Genomic DNA, 18,617 nt, shown 5'->3' on the forward strand with positions numbered 1-18,617 from the left:
AAGTCACACAATAACCAGTGGTTTGCTTTAACATAACGCACCCATTCTTTCTCACTGAGGCTAAGAATAAAAGATTTCTTTTAAGAAATGACTTGGTATCTCAGTCCAAATTAAAGCAGAAAAGCATAGACAATGTTACTGTTTCCACAATACCAACAGATGGCATTTCCTGGATCAAAATCTTCTGGGAGCCTGCAGCTGCACAGCAAAATTTATGTTCTTGTCAGCATCGTGGATCCACCATTGAGCCTCCCAGGATCTGTGGCTCCGGGCAGCCGGGACACAGATTTCCTGGGAGCCACAGGTCATGGGAACCTTTGCACATTGCGTCCTCCCTCCCAGCCCTCACCCCACAGCGTGAGATGATGCCTGAGCATTGCACAACATCAAGGGGTTCGACAGCTCTGTGCATCCTGGATCCTCTCTGGGACAGCCAAGTATCACCAACACAGAGTGCTTGCCAGCTTGTTGAAACTGATGCAATAGCTGGCTGAGATTTTCCAGAAACGTTAGCTTACTATCCCTCCTAGTAAATTTAACCTCAACTTTGCTCACTTCACCTTTGCGCTCATGTGCAGACATTCATTAGATCACACTCGCACTTATGCAGAAGCTAACACCCAAAATTACTTTTCCAGACAGGCCCAAGCCTTCACATTTTAAAAATACTGTATGGTTGAATGCAGGAGGCTGACAGAAAAGAACATGGCTCCCTCAAACCTCCCTGTGCTAGGAGGAAAATGAGTGCAATTAGAGAATTTTCTAAACAGGACATGGATGACGCTAAGAGCTTTTCTGCAATAAACTACTCCAGAGATTTCTTCCAGGAATTCAGCACAGAAAGAACTAACTGAAATTTGCTAGAACTCCCTAATCCTTCTTATCTGACATTTATTTCTTCCTAGAAGAGCATGTTTTATTCAAGTCTACCCCAGCTCTAAGCGCATTTTCTAAACGCCTATTAGAAACAGCATCATGACAAAAACACCTTTGAGTGCTCCTAGGAAGAGACAATCTAGGATTCTAGGGAAAAGCTTTCCCACATTTTAATGTAACTTCCACCACTGGACAGAGCAAGAAATTTGGCTTCTTTGCTGTGCTCTGCACTCAGCTCTGGTGATCTGGTTGAGGAGCAGGGGCAGAAGCGTGCTTGATGAGATAATTAGCAAAAGCAGTAAAGACAGACAGGAATGCAAATAAAACTTCCATCTATTGCAAAGACGAAAAACAAGTTCAGCTCCCCAGAACTGAAGAATGGCATCAGTCACAATGTACATTTACAATCAGCAAGTCCCCAGTTTCTCATTTATCATTCCACAATAATTGGATTATTTTAAAAAAGTATGTTTTCTGAGCCTCACCATGACTTCTCCTTGCATTTGTATCCCTATCAGTTTTCCAGTATGTGAAAACAAATCAAAACCCCAGACGAAGCACACAGGAAGTTTCATCGCAAAAAGACTCCAGAGGTGGGAAATTCTCTCTCTGCCAGCCCATACTTGGAGCCCAGCAGACTCCAGCTGATCTGGAATAGATGCTTACAAACAGTTCTGAGCAGGGAAGCAACACTTAAGTCCTGGACAGGTATGATGACTTCAGCAGTGCCCTTCTCTACAGAATTTGTGTGCACTTCTAAGCACCAGAATTTATGAAGAACATCAGACCATTAGAGAGTGTCCTGATGGAAGGCTACAAAGACGATTAAGGGTGTGGAGGGGAAGACGTGTGAAAAGCAGCTGAGGCCCCTCGTTGTGCTCAGCACAGAGCAGAGGAGCTGAGGGGAGGCCTGATGGCGGCTGCAGCTCCTCACAGGGAGCAGAGGGGCAGCGCTGAGCTCTGCTCTGTGTGACAGCGACAGGGCCCGAGGGAACGGGGAGGGCAGCTGGGGGTCAGGGAAAGGGGCTGCACCACAGGGCAGAGGGCATGGAAGGGGATGCACAGGGCTGTGGGCACGGCCCCGAGGTGCTGAAATTCAAGGAGTGTTTGGACACTGCTCTCAGACATTGGTTTTGGATGGTACTGTGTGGAACCAGGAGTTGGACTTGATGGTCCTCGTGGATCCCTCCCAACTTCCTTACGTTCTGTGGTACTTGGTTCTATGGTTCTTTTAATCATCATTAAAGAAGACCATAAGTCCATAATAGAAGAATTACTCAAAGCTCCCATGCAGCCAGAACACATCTCTGTAGCATCAGATGAAGCAACCCCAAGAGCTTCCCAGCCCTGAACTCATCCATAACCAAGATTATACAACTCAGCAAAGTAAAACTAATCCCTTTCATAAGCTTACTGCCATGCAGAAGCAGTACACTGTTTTACAGTACAACCATTACACAAGCACCTAGTTCCACTAGACAAGAAACACTGCCAGACATTACAGCAAATGCTGTTACAAGCTGCAGGAAGAGCCTGCCCCAAAAAGCAAGGGCACAGGTACTACTGCACTCCTGCATTCACCATCTGTGCCATATGGCTGCCATACTGCTGCCTAAAAGACCTGTCCAAAGCCACTTCCTTCTTGCTCACACTACCCACAGCAGTCATTATGAAAATACAGAACCTCCTACGAAAAGCTCTGTCTACAATACAGCTTTTTCTTTTTAATTCTTCATACAGATATGACGTATTTGACTTCACAGCGGTAAGGCAAATGACTGACCCTATCAGAGAAGGTAACCACGTGCAGAGAACAAAGGTGTGCACTGCACATTTCTTAAAGGTACCCCGAACCAAAATCTCTCTTTACCCACAAAGGAGACTAGAAAACAACATATGAGGATTGTCTTTGGGAACTGGGGCTGTTTGGTCTGGAGAAAAGGAGGCTGAGGGGAGGCCACACCACTCTCTATAAGCACCTGGAAGGAGACTGTAATGAGGAGGGTGTGGTCTCCATTCAACAGACAGCATGTAGGAGGTGGCTACAAGTTCTGCCAAGTGAGTTTTAGATTGGATATCAGGAAGAAGTGGCTCTTGAAAAAGAGCTTAGACGTTGGACATGATCCCTAGTCTGCCCAGGGAGATGGCGGAGTCCCCATCCCTGCAGGTATTGAAAAGATGTGTGGATGTGGCACGAAGGGACAGGGTTTAGTGAAGGGACTCGGAGCTCAGGGTGATGGTTGGACTTGGCAATCTTGAAGGCCTCAGAACCATCTGAGGTTCTGGACTGGAAGAAACTATTCTACAACTGGAGCGTCCAAGTTATAGCCACTATTTCACAAGCGGCACTGAATCAACAGCTCTGTCCCCTTGTCTTTCCTCCCAAAAGTACAAGGATGTGGAACCATTCACTTCCTTGTCCTTGAGCATACTTACCTAGACAACTTTCCGGTCCACGGCAGATAACAACACAGTGCCTTGTTTTCTTCAGCTGAAGTGACAAATACAACACAGCTGACAGATCAGCAGGGCAATTGAGAACATATGATATCTAGACAAGTTAAGTCTCTCTAGGCTTTGGTTCTTTGCCTCTTGCTGTTGTGAACAACCTCTGGAAAGGGTTCAGACTTAAAAACATAGATTTTTCTGTATGTTTGATGAAACACTTTGGATTTCCAGTGGTTTTATTTTGGGCTCAGTGAGTAATTCCTCAGCTAGGAAGCCCTGCATAATATTTAAAGCTGGACTGTCATCATCACTCTGCACAGTTAATCACTCCTCCCTTGATTACTCAAGGGAAACACTGTAAGAGAAGCTGTATTCTGCCTAGAAGAGCTGCCATAAAGAGAGTACAGTTAACTTAGTGCCCTGTCTTCCAAACTGTACCTCCAACCTAATGAGGCAGAGGCAAGCCAGACCAATTACATTACCCTACGGCTTAGTTTGCATTCCCACAATTGTAAGCCAATGAGAACCTTCTGTACAAACCAACTAAGTGGTGAATTTCACGGTACAGCACAAGTCGTTAATTCAAGATTGTTCAGAGTACAGCTAAATGTAATGGATTAGATTATCCACGCCTCCTAACAAAATCCTGTCTTTCCACATTATTATGACGAAGCCCACTCTTTCCAGATCTGACTGCATGAACCAACACCTCTCCCCCACATGGTCAGTTTTCACTCTGCCCCTTGGATATCTGGGCACCACCTTGGGTGACATACCCCAACTCCATCTGTGGCTGCTTGGTACTGGTATAATAAAACTATTGAGCACACAAACGTGACACATTTTCAATGTTTACTGGTTCTCACAGCATTTAGTTAGGGCATCAGGTAAGGTTTTCTAACAAAAAACCTTTCTTAGAGAGAACAGTAGACTCAGTTAGAACCAAGGTACCCGCTTCAAGAGCAGGTAATACTTTAATCTGTTAGCATTTCGTTTTTTAAAACATAACAAGCAAAGCCAACACAAACCAAAACCCCACAGATCAAACTCGTGATTAATCTTTAGAAGACTCAAGTAGATGTCTAGATGCCCCATACAAGCAGGCAGCTGAGATGCACGCAAGTCGGTGATTGCAAAGAGATTCTAAGATCCCAGAAACCAAGATCAATTTACAGCAAGATATGCTATCATAATACAAGCTCACAGGTGATTATCTAGCTGCCTTTTTTTTTTTTTTTTTTTTTTTTTTTTGTTACTATCAGTATATAAACTGAATTTCTAGTAGTTCCTTTTGAAATTTCTATAGCCTTCTTCTTTTTCCAGTTAAAGTTTATTTTAGCCTAGGATTTCTGACTGCATACTGCAAAAAGGACTTTCTCGTTTCTTAGTTACTTCCCCACTGTGCTTTGGTCCTGAAAACACAGCAGATCACGTAACACACTTGTGTAAGAGAAGGGGAGTGGTAAAGTAACCCACTCATCTTCAGATTAAGAACTTCAAGTCAGTTCCATAAATGTCTTCTTCCTTTGTTACGTTTTTTTTTTATCACAGTAACAATGAATATGCTTTTCTTTTAATAGCTGTTTGAATAATCCTAGAGAACTATGCCTACATGCAAGAAAATCTGAAGCATTTTGGAAGTAGTTCAACTGCTTATAGGAAATCACATCTCGATGATAACGAGGAGCAGGAGGGGAGTAACCATCCTGAACAGTGCAATACCTAAGTTACAAGAGCATTCTTAACCGTTTTAAAAAACACCTAAAGATCATCCTCTGGTGATAACCACAGATACACTCCTGCCCACCATGCACAGGATTCACGTGGCCCCTGGTCTTGCAATCCTGCAAAGCCCATGCCTTCAGCAGGCCCTCACAAATTGATGAAACCATCAGATGCAGCAACGGGATTTGAGCTTTAAGCAGTCAGCTCTTCAAAAAATCAAGAGCAATACGGGTTCCTTCTTCAAAGTACTTCACACATTTGCAGGAGCAGTAAATTCTTCATGTATGACACAATTTTTTCAAGCACTACCTCAGTATTAAAGAAGCGTGTGTGGGGTAGTCTGCAAAATACTTTAAGTTTAAAATAACATTCAGCGTACACAGTTTGTAGGTAATCTCTGTTTCTATTTTTGCACCAATGAAAAACAGAAGAAAACAGGTTTGGGAGACATGTTTAATTTAGGCGGATTTCAAGAGGTGCTTTTACAGAAAGATGGGAAAGCTCCTTTTTTAGCACTTCTCTAAGAAGAAAGCATCTGCTATTTTTTGCAGCATACTATTTCAGAAAGATTACCTCTCATTCTTCATTTAGAAATCATACTTCTCTAGCTACAAAATTAAATACTTTTTTGATGAATTATTAAAATGACTGAATCATTTGCCATTCCAAGAGTCATGACAGTCATCTACCAGCTTTTTTCCTCCCTTTGTTTTTGTGTCTTTTCTTTATGGTTGGTACAAAGTCAAGAGACATTTCTTTACTACTGGAAATCAGAAGCATTCCCAAGACACGCTGTGAGGAAGAAGATTTGGTCAATCTCTTTTTTTAACCACATGAGAAAGACAGATGACCTTATCTTTGATAGCAGCCTTCTAGAAATAGCGCACCAACAAGAAAAGACCATTAAAGTGCACTAATGCACATAATTCACACGCAGGGATTGTGGATGATCTCTTTGAACAATGCCTCTTAGATGCAAGCACATCACTAAGAAGCGCAAATCCTAAGAAAACAGCAACAATAAAACCTATGTCCTGTATCATCAGTCACCTTTATAGAACATTTAAGCACAGCTTCCTAAACAGATTAAGCACAGCCTCCTCATGCAGACACAGAGGGGACTCTGCAGCTCTCTGCTTCTTCCGACCTTGATCAAAGTGGCCAATCTCTCACCCACCGCTCCTATGGTGTGGCAGCAACAGGAAGCTGACCAAGAATTGTCATCAGCTTTCTCAATCAAATTTAAAAAACAAATTTGGATGCAGGCTTGGAAAGCAAACACCCTAGGAAATCAGTTTTGGGATCACTTGCCCATAGCCTAGCCATAGTAAAAACTCAGGACTACAAGCATTCAACCAAACAGCAGGAATGTTCCAGTGGAAGTTCATTCACACTGCACTCCTCGGGAAGCAACAGTCCCCCACAACTTAGCTTTTAGTGGCAGAAACATCCATGGCAGCTGTTTTGGAATCAACTTCTACTGAAGCATCGTTTAAGTCTGTATGGAAGGTCAAAGGACACGGCAAGACACTTTCTATTCACAATTTATTTTTTTCTCCTCCTATTTAACAGCCATGTAAAGTCATACTCAGCCTATAAAATCAGACACAACCGGTTAGCAGCTCCCTCACAGCTGGGAAATGGGCAACTCACACTTGCCCCACACTCTAGAACAGATGAGCTGCTCTTCAGCAAGCAAAATTTGGGCTCCAAAATCTGCATACTGTTAACAGATTTAAGCCTGAAAGCCAGTGTCAGTGAAAATGCAGACGTTCATCCTCAGTACTGATGTAAAACTAAGGGGAGGGGGAAGGGTACAGAGTGTAACACAACTGAATTCAGATGCAAAAACACTCACGTGAAGAAACGTATACATAAGAGAGGTGATGCAATGGGACAAGAGGAGGTTGATGGGAGGCCATCAGGGAGCGGAGGGGCAGCGCTGAGCTCTGCCCTGTGTGACAGCGACAGGGCCCGAGGGAACGGCATGGAGCTGTGGGGGGAGGGCAGCTGGGGGTCAGGGAAAGGGGCTGCACCACAGCGTGGTGGGCGGGGAACGGGATGCACAGGGCTGTGGGCAGGGCACCCAGTGCTGCAATTCAAGGAGCGTTTGGTCACAGCTCTCAGACATAGGGTTTGGATTTTGGGTGGTGCCACGTGGAGTCAAGAACTGGACTCAGTTGCCCATGTGGGTCCTTTCCAAATTGGGATATCCTATTATTGTGATTCCAAGAAGGCCAAGACGGCTTGCACCTTTGATGCTCTGTGCAGGCGGAGAGAACACAGTGCAGCATGTGAACTAGTGTACTACATAAGCAGTGCACCAGGTAGAGGTGCAGGGCCTAGCACTCAATAGCTGTCCTAAAAGGCTATGGCTGCTGGAGAACAGGCACAGTTTGCCTGAGATATTATCCTCATGAGCCTGAGTCTCCCTTTATGCCACTCTTCCACTGCCTCCCAGCTTGCTTTTCCCCCTGTAATTGAATTAAGGGAGAATTCATTGGGCGTCAAATAAGTTTCCATGAATGGCTTTACCACAAAACAAATTACTGCTGAGTGGCTGCATTAAGTCTTCTTTTGGATTGGGCCAATTTCTGGTGAACCTCCACTGAGAGGAAAAGAAGGGAGAAGAAACCTCTCTCCCCGAAGTTCACTCCAGAGAGGCTGAGCCTCTTCCTGCCACCAAAGCCCAGGAGAGCACCTAGTTTTGTTTATAGCCATGCTCCAAATGCCACCCCATCTCTCAGGGCCAGCATGCTAGTTTCCACCCCAGAGTTGGAAGTGGCAACACAAGGCACCCACGGCAGCACTCCTCCCAGCACTTCACCTTCAACACTATTGGCAGACTCCATCTGAACTTACCCCCTCCTCTCTTTTGGCCTTTTATCCACTGGAAATGGAGATGTGTGGGCAAGGCGGCCCTCTATATGTGCTTGGGAAGAAAAAACCCCCTTCTACTCACACTAACCCATCCTTAACTCCACCATGGTCTTCAGCCTCAGCAATCTCCTATAGTCTTATTCTGAGCCCCTTGAGGTGGATAAAAACAAAGAAGCTGGGTAATCTGAATGGATGTGCATCAGCAATCCCCCAGAAGAAACCTAGTTCTGCTGAAGCTGATGCAGGAGGCAGCACACACTCTGAGCAGAAATGTGTAGGCTTATTTACAGGAAAGGCATGGGATACTAATAGGCTGCCTCAATAGAAAGAAAGGCACAGAGGATCGGCAGCTGAAGGAATGAGTCACCAGTACCCAAATCCCCTTACAGTCTCTGTGTTTATTTGCTTACTAGCATGCTCTCACCCTGAGAAGAGCACAGTCTCCTTCAGATCCATGCTGAATCTAATTTTAATGCCAGCAGACTACAGCACTAAATGTGCAATGAGCTCCTGTGCCTGGTCTGCACGAGACAGACTATTTTTTGATAAATACTGCTCTCCAAGAGTAAACAGCGTTGCCAAGTCCCTTCCCCACTATGATGCAGTCTTTGGCCCTGCAGAGTTAGGTACCCTACCTGGGTAAAGCCTTACTTGTTATCTTTCGTCTTAAGAGACAGCCATCTGCTACCTCTGTAATTACAATTTGTTCTCTGGAAGGACAAAAATAAAACCGATACATTCAAAAGAACATCTGCAAAATACCTGCTCGTTTGTCACTGAAATCCAGCCACCCTCAGTCTCTGAGCGCAAACACACACACACACACACACACACACACACACACCTGCACTGCTCCCAGACAGTTTTGTGCATGTCCACAAGACCAGCAAGAGCAGAGAAAAAAACTGAGGGGTGGCAGGGAGGAAACCCACCTCTGGTACCCCCACCTAGTGTGCCTGAGGAGCAGCCAGAGTGCTGGGTATTGCCCAAATGGCAATGCTGAATGTTGTGATGGCTGAGCGGCACAAAGCTTGGCACTGAGCGTGATCCAGCTGGAAACAAATGCTTCCTTTCAAGTGGCCAGACACGTGCTTGCTTTGAAGAAACGGTAATTAGATACCTTGCAACAACAGAGACCTATTCCAATGTCTGTGGCAGTGAAAGCAGCAGCCGCTTTGTGTAAGCAGTGGAGATGACTAAACTGTGGCCTTCTCAAGAAGGCCAGGAGGTTCAAAGCATAAAGCCAGTTTCCTCAAAAATGTTAACAGAACTGCCAACAGAATCCTTCAGAACAAAGACAGAAGCAGTTGGGGCCCTGCAAACCTGATAGGTAAGGACAGAAGGACAAAAATATCTCAGGTGAGGACTAAGATTCAGCAAGACTGACTAGTTCCACTGGAAACAGCCACCACCTTAAAGGTGTGCAGGTTATATTCTCCTATCTGAAACGAGGAGCAGGCACTCCAGATCCTGCTGGGAAGAAGAGAACTACAGCACACTTGAAGCACCCCAAGGATCAAAGTGCAGATCAGATGACAAGAAGCCACAGGAAGACCCAACTGCTAATGGAAGACCTGCTTTAATTTTACAAATGTTGTCACACCCAGCCACGTGTTGCAGGGAAACAGGAGTAAAATCAGTGAGCAATGAGCTGCAGACCAAGAGGCCTGGAGTCTTCCCCCCATATAACCACGTGCCCTTCTGCCTCCACTCCTGTTTCTGAAAAGCCATGCAGATCCCCACTGCCATGACTCCCAGCAGCAATGGAGGTAGAAAAGGCAGCACCAGTCATGGAAGCTTAGGACCTCCAGTGCTCTGATGGCAACTTGGCCTAGGCCCAACCACAGCCTGAGGGGACACAAGGGGAGGCTGCAGCTTTGTGGGCTAAGGGGGCTGCCCTTCTTCAGGACGGATCTGGATCTGCAAATGGGCAGTTACCCCTGGTGTTAGGATTCTGAAAGCCAGCAAGGTGCCTGCTGCTATTCTCACAGGGTTAAGTCACGGTGATGGCATTACCTCAGGACCCTGAGGCACGCAGCCAGGGCTGGAGGACGTGCTGCAGGGCCACCACGCACAGAGCAGCACGAAGCATGCTGCTGCCACACCTCCCTCTCCTGCATCCACAGCTATTTTTTGGGAATTTTTTTTTTTTTTTGAGGCTGCCTTGCTAAAAACTCCCTGTGACCTACATTGAGCCTCTCCCCTCCCTCCGCTTCACCTTCCTTCCCAAGCTCTCCGTCCTGCCCTACTTTACCAGAGATTACTTCAGCTAAACCATGTAATAGTTTTACTGAGAATGCAGGCTGTGGAGGAGCCACGAGCAGCCAGACCAGTCGTGCTGCACACAGCCCTCGGTTTCCCACTGTCAACCAAGAGCTGTGGCAAGGAAGAAGCCCGCATCCAGGCATAGCAACAGTACAGAACAAAGCCAAGTGCCTCAGCCCCTCTCTGAGAAAACGGAAGGTGGGGGTGAGGGACATGGTTCTGCTTAAAGGAGGGAAGGAGCTCCTCTGCTGAGGAGGAATGCCGCTTTCTTCACGTTTCATTTGTCTCAGTCAGATTTGCCCGCAGGATTTCGCCCCCGTAACGCCACGGCGGTGGCTGGCTCTCCTTCCTCCCCCACCAAAGCAAGACGTCTATGGCAGGGGGGCTGTGCAAGGATCCCAGCTCCCAGCCCCATGCCTACGCCCATACACCCTGCTACTACGAGGCAATGCAGAGGACCCACCTCCCACAGGCAACCAGGGCTGCCCCCCGTCCGCGGAGCCCTTCATTTAAACCCCCGCTCCTCCGAGAACGCCACGCACAAACAAAGCTAAGGAGGTGAAATTGTCTAAAGAGGTTACATTCAAAACACGGGCTGATGCTCTCCACAAGTCACAACGCTGATTTATCCTGACACGGCGTTGAGACAAAAACAATCCGAGCCTTCCCACCTATTTATACGTTGCTGAGCGCTTTCGATGGCCGCGTCTGGCTGGAAGCGCAGCGGCACGCACAAAACGCCCGCGGATAGCAGCCGCCAGCCACGGGGCCACGCCGCGGCCGGACGCCGACGCGGCCGCGCACGCTGCCGTGGAAGACGGTTCCCCCACAAACACGCGAGGGGATTTTCTAGAAATGGTGCATAATGAGTCATCGACTGCAGGCGGCTCAACGCGAGACACCTTCCGAGCGGGGACGAAAATAACCGCGGGACAAAAATAGCAGCTCCCCGCCGGGCGACAGCGGGGAGGGCTCGTTCTCCAAACTTGCGGCCGGAACTCCTTCCCGCTCCCGGCCCCCCGAGCGGCCCCTCCCGGCACTCCCATCCCGCCGGGCTCCCCCGTCCCCGGCCGCGCCCCCCCGAGCCGCCGCTCACCCATCTCCAGCGCCTGGTCGTACTTCTCCAACGCGGCGGGCAGCTCCTGCCGCTCCCGCAGCTCGTCCCCTTCGGCGCGCAGCCGCCGCGCCCGGCTCTCGGCGCCGAACCACTTCTGCAGCAGGTTGCCCAGCACCACGTTGACCCGCGGCCGGGCTGCGGGCGGCTGAGGCTGGGCGGCGGAGGGCTCGGCGGGGCGGCGCGCCCGATGGCAGCGGCCGCAGTCCCCGGGCTCGGCGCAGCGGCGGCAGTGGGTGTGCCCGCAGTGCAGGGTGACGGGCTCGCACAGCAGCCGCCGGCACAGCGGGCAGGCAAAGAGCTCCGGCGGGCGGCAGCAGGCCGGGTCGCCCAGCGCCTCGCCCTCGGCTCCGCCGCCCGAGGAGCCGAGCGGCGGGGGCGGCAGGCGCAGCTCCTTGTCGCGGATGCTGAGAGCCAAGCTCTCGGCCAGCTCCCGCAGCTCCTCGGGCCGCAGCCGCGCCAGCTGCGCCGCCGCGCCGTAGGCGTCCAGCGCCTCGGCCATGCGGCCGGCCCGCGCCAGCGCGTCGGCGCGCCGGAGGCACAGGCCCCGCTCGGGCTGCGGCAGCTCGGCCAGCTCCGAGCCGTAGATCTCGGCCGCCAGCTCGAAGTTGCCGCCGCGGAAGGCCTCCTCGGCCACCTGCAGCATCTCGGCACACGGGCCGCCCGAACCGCTCCCGGCGCCGGCCCCGGCGGGCAGCGCGCAGGGCCCCGGGCCCAGCTCCATGCCGCGCGGCGCCGCACGGCCCCGGGCCGCCCTACTCCATGCCGGGCCCGCGGCGCCGCCGACTCCGGCTCCTTCCTGGGAGGGGACGGCGACGGGAAGGGAGGGCGGGCCGGGGGCGGGCCGCGCCGCGGCGGCGGGGGGCGGCTCCCGGGCGGCGGACGGCCGGAGGCGGGGGAGGCCCGCGGCGATGGCCCGCGAGGGGCGGCCCGGCCGGGCGGCGCCCCGGTGCCCGTCCGTTGCCGCGCGGTTCCCGGTGGGCTCGGCCTCTTCCTTCCCTTTCCTGCTTCCCGGTGCCGGGCCCTGGGGCTGCTTCGGCCTTAACCGCCGGCCCTCAGGCCCGAGTCCCCGCGCTGGGCTGCCCGCCGCGGGGAGCCGCGCTCTGCACGGGCTGGGCTCGGTGTAACGCCCGGCGTGGGGCGGCTGCGCAGGGGAAGAGTGCGCTCCGCTTCCCGAGAGAGCCGAGCACGTGTGTTCGCCTGAAGAAAAAAATAATGAAAAAGAAAAAAAATAATAACAATAAATCGCCGAGCCCCGGCTCTCAGAAAAAATCCTTTTCTGTAAGCGGCAGCCCTGCCAACGCAGCTTGGGGTCTGCGCTTCGTGCTGAGCGCTGGCTGGCGCATCGGCAGCAACAATAAAGATAATGCAGCTGGAAGTTAGTTAATCATGCGTGAGTCAGAAAGGAATCCAACTTGCTCCGCAGGAATAACAGGAGTAAAAAAAAAAAAGAAGAAGAAGAAGAAGAGAATGTAGGCAACGTTTATTTTAGACACGGCTGTAAACAAACCATTCTGAGGAACGGGAGCCTGGCAGCACGAGGAGCAGCACCGTTTCCAGTCGAGCTGCAGCTGCAGCTGGGAGGTTGCTGTGGTTTCTGCCTTCTGTGAGGCCACAAGGCCCGGGTGGGGACCTGTCACCGCCTCTCCACGCATGGCTTTGGTCTGCAGCCCCACTGCCTATTGGCCTTGCCCTCTCTGAATACTTAATGTTGCTGGTGATGGTTTTCTGAGCAATGATGATTGGCCTGGTGCTTACCTCTTGGGCTCAAGGTTACCATCTGAAAAATGACCTCCATGCTGTGCTACTAGTTCATCATTCTGGGGGCATTAGTTAATAGCTGGCTAAACATGAGCCAGCAGTGTGGTCAGGTGGCCAAGAAGGCCAATGGCATCCTGGCTTGTGTCAGAAATTGTACAGTCAGCAGGAGCAGGGAAGCGATTGTCCGTCTGTACTCAGCACTGGCCTTACCTTGAGTACTATGTTCAATTTTGGGCCCCTTAATACAAGAAAGACATCAAGACCCTGAAACGTGTTCAGAGAAGGGCAGTGAAGCTGTGAGGGGTCTGGAGTATAAGTCTTGTGGGGAGTGGCTGAGGGAACTGGGATTGTTCAGTCTGGAAAAGAGGAGGCTCAGGGGAGACCTTATTGCTCTCTATAACTACCACTACCTGAAAGGAGGTTTTGGTGTGGTGGGGTCAGCCTCTTCTTCCATTTAACCAGTGATGGGATGAGAGATGACAGCCTTAAGTTGTGCCAGGGGAGGTCCAGTCTGGATGTTAGAAAATCATCTTCTCAGAGTGGTAAGGCAGTGGCACAGGCTGCCCAGAGAGGTGGTGCAGTCACCATCCTTGGAGGTGTTCAAGAACTGTGTGGATGTGGCACCGACGGATGTGAGAGGGCATGGTGGGGGTGGGGACTGATGGTTGGAGTACATGACATGTTTTCCAACCTCAGTGATTCTATGATTTCATTTCTTGGCATCGTCACTTGGAGATAAGATGGCATCAGTCCCATTGCTATGTTATCAAAGTATGCTGGGGCCATTATTCATAAAAGACAGAACAAATATGCCTGGTTCTGCCCCACTACATCAAGGCCAGGTCTCAGGAACACGGAAGGATGAGTAAATTTGGGCTCGCCCCTTGAGCCACCCCACCTCTGCTTCCTGGGACCCTGATGAAAAGCAGCAGCATTTTTGCCGATTGCCCCATCCGGTTCATGCTGGGAACCTCCCTGCAGCCCTCCTGTCAAAGCAGGCAGCAGGTGAGCACGTCCGGCCACGTTGTTTCACCCCACGTGTCCCAGCTGCTGCGTGACAGTCTTTTCTTCACTGCATGACAGTGCAGCATGGTGGCACCAGCTCAGCCAGCAATATCAAGTGGGGCCAGATGGGCAGCCAACATGCTGCTGTGCATGCTGCAGCCTGCTGGGTGGCCGCTGTCCTCTGCTCATGAGCAATCAGCAGGCACTGCAGCAGCACCTTTCCTCAAAGGAGGGAACTGCTTTATTTAGCAGCATTACTGATATGGTACTGGTATGCAGCCTCTGGTTTTCCAAAGGCAGCTATTTGCAAGGGGACAAAGTAACCTCATGGTCAGTGGGCACGGTGGGGGTGGGCTGAAGGTCGGACTAGATGATCTGAGGGGTCTTTTCCAGCCCTAATGATTCCATGATTGCATGAAAAATGACAGCAAAATGAGCTGCTGCTTGCAGGATGGCAACAGAGGATGCACAGTGGGAGTGGAGGTGAAGCACTCATCTAGGTGCCTGTTATTGCTTAGCAGGTAGGACTGATACCCTGTGAAACAAGAAGGAACGGAGCGTGAAAAACTACAGCAAAACTAACAATAGTCTATAATTAAAAAACTCATGCTTCTCATTGGGATAGTTGGTAGTTCCCAGGTTGTTTAACAGAGGTCAGGGTACGTGATGTAGGAAAGACCTGCTAAGAGTTCCCTTGGAATGGGTGCCCTGTGACACGGCCATGCGGTTTATGGCTTCTTCTTTGTGGTTTATGAGCTGAGAGTGACAGATTGCAACAGCCACAGAGCTGAGTGGACTTCTCACAAACCCTCTGTAAACTGATCAAAACACCACTACTAACTTACAGTTTTCATCAGCAGAAAAGCTGTAGCTTAGAAGCGTTGCCTCCTGCAGGAGATGAAGAATCTGCACTTGTATTCAGGGCAAAATTTTTCCCAGCTTCCTCAACTTAAAAAAACACTCCTCACCCCACACTGTGTGGCATTTTGTTAGAGATGCCCCTGGACAGCAGCATTATTGTTCCCGTGATTGGTGTATTTCCACCCAGGGTAGCCTGATGCCACTAAATCAAGTCACAGAAGTCCATCTGTTTTCCCAGGGGAGAATTCCGGGTGCTCACTCCTCTGAGTCACTGATAAACATTTCAGGGTTGACACTGGGTTTCCTTTAAGTTTGCAGCCTAATTCTCAGCTTCTTCCTGAGGCCCAAGATTTCCCTCCAGGGTAGAATTATACTTGAAGGGGAAAGGAGGGGAGGAAGCAGCTTGGAAATGAGAGCATTTACATATCGGGAGGGCATGTTCAATTCCTCTGGCATATTTCTATTCCAAGATAGTTTGAAGTGTTAAACTCCAGTTTGTTTTGATGTTCCTGTGGAGGAGATCTGTCTGTAACTGTTTTGGAATAGCTTAATTAGAAAGGCGTGTGAGGATATAATCAGTGCACAGATATTGCCACCGTGCTAAAATGTTACTGAAGTTGTAAAGTCAAACATACTAAAATTAGCATACAGCGTAATTAAGGCTATGTTTGCTTATTTAATTTGTCACTTTTACATCTCCTTTACCTTACCTTTCACCTCCTTTACCTTTACGTTACATTTTTTTTAATTTATCCCCTACTATTTTCTCTGTAAGACACGGGGAAGAAGATGCTCCATTGATAGGCTTCCCAGTGAGGTCCCAGTGGTCACCATGAGTCCCTCACACCTATTGATTTGTAATAGTCATACTGTGCTGCAGTAACACATTTTCCTATGTGCTTTACTATAAAATGTAGGGCTACTATGTTGGAGTACTATGTTGGAGTACTTCACAGATACTCTCACATCTACGTTTTCAGTCACAGGAGTCATAAGGGATTCATACTGCCCCCTGTAATATGGAAAGGTGAGGTACCAAGTTCAGAGCAGGCACTAACTCAGGGCACTCGATCCTGTGTACTTAGTGCTTGAGATTTCCAAAGATCATTTGTCAGATACACAGACTGACAGAAGCACAGCTTTGCTTGAGCTGCGATTGAATGCAAACACCAGGAGTTTAGAGTTTAGGCCTTAGCATGAGCACTCTGAATAAGAGCCGTACAATTAGCAATCCCTCTCCCAAGGCATGCTTTAAATGACTTATACTTTGGCACACACAAAACCCACAGCAGAGTGCAGAACCCAATTCTTCTAGCCAGTGCTACACTGCTTTTCTTTCCCTAATCACTGCCTCATTTATCAAAAACTTTCCAGCTTTCAAAAGAAAAGGTCACCGTATGATGATTATTATTACCAGATTCTTTGTTGGTTTAGTGAATTTACCCTAGATGAGATAGAAGTAGTACTGTTTTACTTTTTAAAAAGAAAGCCTTTTTTGCAGAAGCCTCATTCTTGTAGCAAAAGTATAGGGTAGTGCAGTCATGAAAAAAGTGCTAGCTAAAATCTATTAATATTAACATAATTAAGATTTTACCCTTGCCCCCAGCAGAAGTTTAACACCTTTAACCCAGACGCTGTGAGTCATAGGAGCTAAGACTGTTTTTGGAGGTTTTCCTCCTTCCTTGCAACGTGCCAGTGGGGAGATGGATCCTGTCCTTGCAGTGTGACACACATGGATCGTGTACAAAATATATTATTCCTAACTACATCCTGCATGGGCTGAAGATTAAACAGCTTGATAACTGTCCAACAAATCATTAGCACATCCGATGATGCAGAAGGAGTCAATTAGTTGAAGTATACTACTGGATTCCCTTCACGTTGCTCCTGTGCAGAGCAAGCAACTCTTAAAGGGTGTGAGGGCTCTTCAATCAGTGCCCACTTTCTAATGGGTGGTGAAGGATGATGCCAGTGGCAGTGCAATCTACAGTCCTGTGGTTGCAATCTCCACCATTGGATAAATGGGACTCATTTCCTCACTGAACTTGAGGGGGTCCTGCAAGAAAACTTGAGGCAAAAATGTTTACATCTGTGTTACAGTCCCTGTTGAAACAGGGCTTCACACAGCCCAACACTCACTGCTATGGTCTGCTACGCATGCTTCAAGGCAGCAGCACCTGGATCCTGCTGGAAGCTAATGGCCCACACCATTGGGGTGGAAAGTGCTGCCATCAGTCTTGCAGCACGCCAACACACCCTGAAGCAAAGTGAGATAGCGCACCATGGCAAGGGACCCTTTTGGCACCCAGCATCCAACTTGTTTGAAAAAGCAGGCTAGCACATCACATTTGGTGCCACCTCGAGTCCCTTTGTGTGCCAAGATCTCAGCGTGGGTGTTCTTACGTGAGTGTTCCCAGAAGATGTCACAGTGTGGCTCCCCATGCACACAGGGGACATCTGATGCCTTCTGGGATTTCTCCCCTCCCTGCTGTACAAACAGCTCTCAGGCAGCAGAGGTGCCCCGGAACCACAGACAGGATCAGCATATTACTCCCTCTCCTGATTTTTCCGTAACTCTCTTCTCAGATGATATCACACAACTTTTGAATGTGAATATTTTTACCTCCCTCTTTTCACCTGGCATTTTTTCGTTGAGAGACATCTTGATTCCTGGAGGACATTAGCAGAAAAAGTACCCTTGAAAGATAGCATTCTGCCCCCATTTCAGAAAGAATTCCCCTGTTGTTTGACAGTGTTGGTGTGATGCTGCACACCAGAAAGCCTTCTTTGAGACCATTTGGCACAAATTTTCTAGGAGTCTGGAGAAAGATGCCATGGTGCTATGCTCAAACATCCCATGGCCATGGTTTCCTGCAGTTTGTATTCTGAGACCCAGGATCTATCCTCATTAATTAGCAGTACAGTGGCTTCCATGTGAGGTCCCCAGGCACAGTCGATCTCAAACATGAATTTCTTTCCCCAGCTTTTGGTTGTTTGCAATCCAGCATGAGGAAGGTGGATAACATCAGTTAGGTACATGCTTGGGACACCACTGCTTTGCCTAACAGAAAATTTCTTGTCCTTTTTTGATCACTTCTTTACTGTGAGTCAGCATATGACACATTTTCCCGAAACACCCAGACACCGTGCTTACAAAAATAAATGTGGGTCAGATGGAAAAACCATTATGAAGATCCGGTGGTGCTGAGGCAGAAAACCAATTGCATTCCTGCAATTGGAGAAGAGCACAAGGTCTTCTTCCCCCTTGGAAACTTCTGATCTCCTTCTTCACGTCTCTACTCCAGGAACAGCGGAGTCTATGCTACAATTCTGCTGTGATTCCTTAAGGCCATTCAGGATGAGCACCGGTCAACTTGATCTTCAGCGCTACAATCAGCTCAAACATTAGAGAGCTCCAAATGTCATACCTGGTCATCAAAGTTTTGTGGGCTACAAAACACGCAGCAGGTTGAGAGATACAAACTGGAGAGAACATAGTGAAATAATGTCTGTTATTCTTTGCCAGTTAAGAGCGGACGGGGCAAGGCAAGTTTCCACCTCCTGAACAATGAGTGTTTGTCCTTTTTTTTGTTTTTCTTCTTCTTTGGCCGAGGCAACATTGGAAGGAGACCATAGTGGCTTTTCATATTTTGACTAAATATCGCTTTTGGGTCACTGTAGC

The 18,617-nt window shown here is 48.9% G+C and overlaps 2 protein-coding genes across 2 annotated transcripts in view; one reads left to right on the forward strand and one right to left on the reverse strand.

The window, feature by feature from the left end:
* LONRF2 (LON peptidase N-terminal domain and ring finger 2) overlaps positions 1 to 12,032 on the reverse strand; it is a 34,276-nt gene extending 22,244 nt beyond the window's left edge. Inside the window, exon 1 of the mRNA XM_052664891.1 lies at positions 11,291 to 12,032. Within this exon, the coding sequence (XP_052520851.1) occupies positions 11,291 to 12,032 (742 nt within the window). The remainder of the gene's footprint in view (positions 1 to 11,290) is intronic.
* The window catches only part of RPL31 (ribosomal protein L31), a 662,822-nt gene that overhangs the window by 362,699 nt on the left and 281,506 nt on the right, over positions 1 to 18,617 (forward strand). The gene's annotated exons all lie outside the window — the stretch shown is intronic.

Source organism: Tympanuchus pallidicinctus, unplaced genomic scaffold, assembly GCF_026119805.1.
Source record: "Tympanuchus pallidicinctus isolate F22 unplaced genomic scaffold, pur_lepc_1.0 scaffold6, whole genome shotgun sequence".
Classification (NCBI taxonomy): domain Eukaryota; kingdom Metazoa; phylum Chordata; class Aves; order Galliformes; family Phasianidae; genus Tympanuchus; species Tympanuchus pallidicinctus.